The sequence below is a fragment of the Hermetia illucens genome, chromosome 7, assembly GCF_905115235.1.
Source record: "Hermetia illucens chromosome 7, iHerIll2.2.curated.20191125, whole genome shotgun sequence".
In the NCBI taxonomy this organism is placed as follows: domain Eukaryota; kingdom Metazoa; phylum Arthropoda; class Insecta; order Diptera; family Stratiomyidae; genus Hermetia; species Hermetia illucens.
Window position 1 is genome coordinate 1052621 of NC_051855.1, and position 6465 is coordinate 1059085.

General features: G+C 40.2%; 1 protein-coding gene across 1 annotated transcript; it reads right to left on the reverse strand.

Moving 5' to 3' along the window:
- Positions 1-3079: 3079 nt before the first annotated feature.
- Positions 3080-3818, reverse strand: LOC119660822 (39S ribosomal protein L21, mitochondrial). The gene is made up of 2 exons (XM_038069682.1): positions 3658-3818; positions 3080-3596 (listed from the first exon to the last, which is right to left on the reverse strand). The coding sequence occupies exons 1-2, from the start codon at positions 3710-3712 to the stop codon at positions 3130-3132; spliced, it is 522 nt and encodes a 173-aa protein (XP_037925610.1). The 5' UTR covers positions 3713-3818; the 3' UTR covers positions 3080-3129.
- Positions 3819-6465: the final 2647 nt, after the last annotated feature.

Below are 6465 nucleotides of genomic sequence, written 5' to 3' on the forward strand. Positions count from 1 at the left end.
TGAATCTAAACAAAACTGAACTTTTCACGACCGATCTCCATGAAACACGCACGAACATTGTCAGCACCAGTGATCTGCCAGAACTGAACGATTTAAATATCTCGGGTCAACGCTATCAGCCAATGGAGAACTGCGTTATGATTACGACGAGCCGACCCCGCTTGTGAACGGGACAAAGGCTCAAGGAAAAAAAAGGAAGAAGAGCACCATAAAAAAAATTCTATGCCAGCCTGCGAACTTTTCAGCAGAACTGTTAATGGTTAATTTGCTTCCATAATACCAAATTAATGGAAAATTACCATCATTCAAAGAGCCAGCTAGACTTTACGAAAAAAGAAATCGGCAAATATGTAAATATATGTAAAGATGGCAACTTTAGAACTACTCAAGAATGAATAATTCAAATATATGGAACATTGAGCTGTTACTATAATGTAAGTGTATGTTCATATACATGCACATGCATACATACATGAGCAGATAGATTAAAAATATAAACAAAAAAAAATATAGAAATAAAGAAAAATGATATCAATTTAGATTAAAGTAAATTAAGATACGTATTTTTAGATTAAGGTATATAAACATATTCAAATATTAGAATGTATGTATTTGCTTAGAAGTATCTTTTATAACCAAGAAGCTAATTCTGAAAGCACTAAGTTTTCGACCATTACTCGATACAAATTATTAATAAAAAATATCTAATGTAATAAATATGTTAAGCATCAATTTAAGGAAAAAAATATGAAATGATATTTACTCTGAGTGTCCTACATGGCGATTTAGTTTTAATAAATGTTCCTAGCTTGTAAGATAAGTTTTTTACTTGCTCCACCTACTTAGGAATTTGTAAATGTATCATACGGTCAAAAATAAAATAATTTTAAAACTCAGAGCGTCCGTTAGCGTGAATTACATGACTGCAGAGGCATCTCTAACAATTTTTTTACAATGGCTGCAATCAAATATTGATCGTGGATGTCCTCATTTCGAACATAAGCAATGCGTGTACCACCACTGATTCGCCGCAACAGTGAGGTACCGTTGATTGTGTTTAGTGATCGACCAACAATCAGAACCATAAAGGACATCGTACGCCATGTAAACATGCTGAACAAATCAACATAAAAAAAAGTGAAGTGACGGCGGCTTTACGGTTTCTTACCAGGACAGAGGCAAATCGTCAGACGCTGCCTCACCTCTGCCCTGGGAGCAGCGTGACCGTAGCGGCTCGCAGATGTTGAATGCTCCTTTATATAATTCGTAAAACACGACATGCCTACGAATTATATTGCGCGCAAATCCGCCTTGCTGACCAAAGCTGGCCATGGCTGAAATATTCGTTTTGAGAATGAAGAGGGGTCCTAAGTCCGCATCAACTTAATGCAGGACCCCACGCCCAGCGAGGGGTCCGTGGACCAGAAAAGAAGGAGTAAGTTGCTCCTCAATTGGTCCGGTCCTGCATTAAGTTGATGCGGACTTAGGACCCCTCTTCATTCTCAAAACGAATAAAAAAAAGTGCTTTCTATTAAGACTCCTGGGGCGATGCGATGGCTCAGATGGTTGACACGATAATCTAACGATCTCAACGCCTTGCCCATGATTAGTCATGGATGTTTGTGTTTGGCTAAAGGGAATAGATATATCTATATTACAATAGACCTACTAAGGGTCTGAATATTGGAACCACGGATGCCCTATACGGCTCTCTATAGCATGAATATTAAAAGAATTTACAAAACATGCCGAAATACCGGAAGCTGCTGCCTCGGGTATAAAGGTTTTGTGTTAAAGTTATTAATTATGTTATCTCTTATGCTGTTGCCAATTTTTTTTAGCATGGTTTTCGGTAAAATTTCCAAAATATGCTAATATACTATTATTAACTTTATTTGTACAAATTTCGGAACGGGATATATCTTGAGACCTACACACTTTTTGAAGGTTATTTTTGAGGTGCCACTTCCCGTCATTTCACCAGACATCAAATATGAGACCAGTTTTGAAAAGTACTAATTGAGCCCTTTCATTTGATACCGCGACCATATTCTGTGAAAAAAAAATTGCACCCCCCTCTCGCCAAATGACGCCACTTGCTATATGTAAAGGGGATTACAGACCACACGTTGTCACCGAATTTCGTGACTAACGATCCAGCGGTTTCCGAATAAATCGGGTGTGACAGACAGACCGACATCGAATCGATTCTAATAAGGTTTTGTTTCACGCAAGACCTTAAAATGTATAATCATATTGTTATAAATAACGCAGGGTGTGCTCTGGAGTTAATATATACTACAATACATTAAAAAAATTCAGCCAGGGCAGTGTTTTTTGGTATAATACTGTTTTTTTATATTTGTCCTTTCAGTTACGAAGCTAAACTGGCGATATTTACGGATGACACTGCCTTCTTTGCTACGAAAAATGCTGAGCAGTGAAAAAGCTACGAACAGTTATTGAACATATTATAGAATGGATAAGCGCACAGAAACTCAAATCGAATGAAACTATATCTGTGCAACGGAAAATATATTTTTCAAGAAAACTAGGAATTAAGCGCGATTTTTAGTCCGTCAAGGCATTTGGTAAAAGTTAAGCCGAAGAACTTATTCTCATCAAGAATAAATTGGCTGAGGACTAATGCTAACGAGGAATATTCAGTTTCACAAGAAAGCCAAGTGCCCACAGGACATTGCATCCACAAATATGAACCTAAGTTATGCAAAGCAAGCTGTTGGATAGAGAAAATGTGGTCACACAATAGCGGGAGGTGGTTTTAGTAGGGAAAAACCCCACTCTTATGGGTTGGCCGTTTGAAAAATTGAAATCTCATCTCTTCAAATAAAGGAATTATCTTGCGCAATACACAGTGACCATTCGTATAATTTGGTATCAATCTTATTTGTTATTTTACAACGTTTTGAAACGGGAATGTAGGCTTCATTCAATCAAAGTCTCCATTTTGAGAGAAGCGTCTTCACCCACAGTTGTCCTTCGGTTTTCGCGGTCAGTAATTGCCCAAAACATGGCAATCCTAACCGTACTAACCCGCCGAGCTCATTGAAACAAGTAGCATTTACAACTTTGTATTTTTCCAAACGCTAATCTAGAACAGTTCCTACTTTAAAACAAGCTTTTTTGAATATTACTTCCTTGGTCTAGCCCTCGCATCTGAATCGAATTAATTCGCAACATTGTCTGGTAAACTCTCTGGAAATTGATTCGCATATACTGTTTCCTTCGTTTCTTTCGGAAATGGGTTTTTGTATGCGACAGGGTTTTATCAACGACGGTAGCTTGCACATCAACCGTGCCTGGTTCCAAGATGGGACGACCGAATAGAGTGAAATCCTTACAGCCCGCCAACATCACTTTTTCTAACCGAACCTGATCGCCGACTGTAGGTGGCCAATATCCTTCCACGATAACTATGTCACCTGTTGATACTTTAAATTGTTTCCCGCAAAGATGAACAACTGCGAAGTTTCGGCCTGTGTTCTGGTTATTGATTTGATGTTGCACTTTTGTGAGGACATCATTGCTTGGTTCAAAATCCTTTACACTGCATAAGCCCCTCCTAAGCGTTACACCTGAAGTTAAATTAAAGCACTTCTAACAATTTTTGAACGTTGATAAGCGCACAAATCGTACCTTGCACGGACGCAATGGATAAGCTCCGTAATAACCTTCCGACATTAGCCAGCATTCCCTACTTAGCACAGAAATTATTTAAAAATCAGAAACGAGGCACTCTTTCGTTGGTTATAACCAGAATGTCATCCTCTGTGCTGACAGTTCGGACGATTAAAGCCACTTTGGATTATGCGCTCGGACAAGCCACTACCGGAGTGAATGGCGTTCCATTTGATTTTGAACTTTTTAAGTCGCAATGTCTTTGCGGGCTGAACTGTCATGGCACATTCAAATGTTTTTAGCGAGCTCAATTAACTGTGATAGGAAATTTTGAAATGAGATTAGAATTGCCTCTATGATTTCGTCTTTCTCAGAACCACATCCCTGAATTTTCATTCTACTGTCAAAAGGACTTTCTTTCGTTTATTAACATGGACGATCACAACCACCTACCAGAAGAGGTGGGGAGCTACGTGCGGGCATCCCAGTTACAACATTTGTATGCAATAAGCATATTAACCCTCAGAAACATTATTACCTTGCTTGTTGAAAGGGTAGGTACGAGATGTTCGTTATTGTAATCAAGGGAATGTGGAACTAAGACCCCTCATTATCCCAAACAATAATCTAGCTTTAGTCTAGCTTAGGCTCAAACTATTGGCTGTTTGACTTGGGTATAATTAGCACCCTTGTCGTGTTTTTGCGATTATATGAAGGACCATTTTCCACCTCTTGCTACATTCGGTCAGGCTGCTCCCAGGGCAGAAGTGGGGCAGCATCTGTAGAATTGCCTCTGCCCTGGACGAGACCGTTAGTCTCTATTTTTGATGCTATGCCCCAAACGAAGGGTCCGTAGACCAAAAACGTGAGGATAAGTTGGTCCCCATTTGGTCCAGTCTAGCATCAAGTGGATGCGAGCTTAGGATGCCTCATTATCCCAAACAACAAGGAAGACTAATTTGCAGTAACCACCATCGAAAACAGCGCATGAGCGTATAATTGACAAAACGTAACTTTGAGGAGGTAATTATTCAGGAAATGCTTGATATAATCGTATGTATAGCATGCGATGCGATTTAATGAAATGTTTTCTTTTTTCCTCTCCTGATTTGACATTTCGAGTGAAAGTTTTAAAGTAAAAATCCGAAGTGGATCGAAAACTGACAACAATCACCGGAATATTTCGATCACGAGCCGGGCGAGCACCAAACGACCCGCTCCAAAAGTTACCAATAGGAGACGAATGGAACTAAGCGCTTGCCATCCACGCAAAGCCTGCGAAGTGTTCCATTAGGCGAAAGCACCAAGCGCGGCCGAAGTTTGTGACGTTTTCATTTTCGAACGCACTTTTGTCGCAACATTCCATCTTTGCTGAGCTGTGACTCAATAGACCACGCGGTCAAGTCTTTTAACCGCTGGTGCAATTGAATCCCTTCATCAGCGTGTGAATATTAGTTGTCTCCAACTAGATATATGTTTCCTTGAAAATGAAAACGCGCGATTTACTTATTAATATAATTTTATTTGTTTCGACAAACTCAACTCTAACACTCAACTCTAACAACTCAACTGCTCGTTCCATGTCTTTTTGGTGTCCTTATATGTGGACAACATTATCTTAAGATCAACCTTTGAACTATTGACTAGATAAGAAAAATGAAACGCTTATTAGAATTATCTGAAATACATTATCGCGTCGACTCATTAAAATGCATCTTTCTGCTCATACGCATTTTAAGCCTAATCAGAAAATTGATTCTCGCGTCTCAAATTTATCTCTATTTGTCGTTGTCGTTTCATTTTTCTTATCTGGAGTGGTCTGGTTTATGACTAACTGTACATGGGGATCACCAAACTCAATCCCGCAAGTATTTTTTTTTAGTGCTCGTATCCGTAGATGTTAATGCGCGCAAGTTTCAAAGGTTAAGGAAATAGCCGATGATGCTGGGGTACGAAAAGAAACGAAACCTGCGCACCAGTATCTACAAGATAACTCCGCCTGCTGGGAGGGCTACAAATTGTTAGGCGACGTGGCGCTGCGTTCTGAGTGGCCGTCGCTAGGACCCCCCGCGGATCTAGGTTTTTGAGATAGGCGCGAATTTACACGGGAGCGTACTTCTGGTAGCTTTTTCGCCGAACGTGCGATGGTACCAACAAATGCTTGGGTCCGTGGGTTGTTCTGACGACCTGCTATCCGGCCGCCCTTTTCAAGGAGTAGACCGTGAACGAGCTCGCAACCTGCTGCCTGAACGTTGAACGTCCAGCGTCGCCCTCATCTCAGCCATACTGGCCACAAGAGTGGCCATCTCCCGCTTCAGTTCGCCAACTCCGTCAGAAGGTTGCTGAACAGCCGCTATAGCTGGACGCGCTTGCACCTCATGCACCTTATCAGCCGCAACTACCATTCGAAATAAATTTCAAATGTTGTTAACCCTGCTGCGCCACAGATATCTCTACAATTTGGACAAAGCAATATTCATATCCTATGAGTGACAACGAATCTGTAAAGGAGAAATTTGCGATTTATTAAGAAAAGGAATAAAAGCAAATACGTAAAAATTGAATTGAATGAAGAAGCTATAAAATCAATAGTGGTATTAAAGGAAAAGTTACAGGAAAAAATCGAACTCTGCTAGCCCGACTTTAATAAACCTTTTGCCACACTAAGCCAAAATAGATATCCAGTTCTTCTTCTTCTTCCGAAACTTTAACCGTAAAGGAGAGGGGACTACAGGGCCGCCTGTACCCGGATAAATAGAAGAAAGGGAAGCTAGTAATATGGACGCAACTGGTCTAACGCCGGTATGTGGAAACAGATCCATGTAC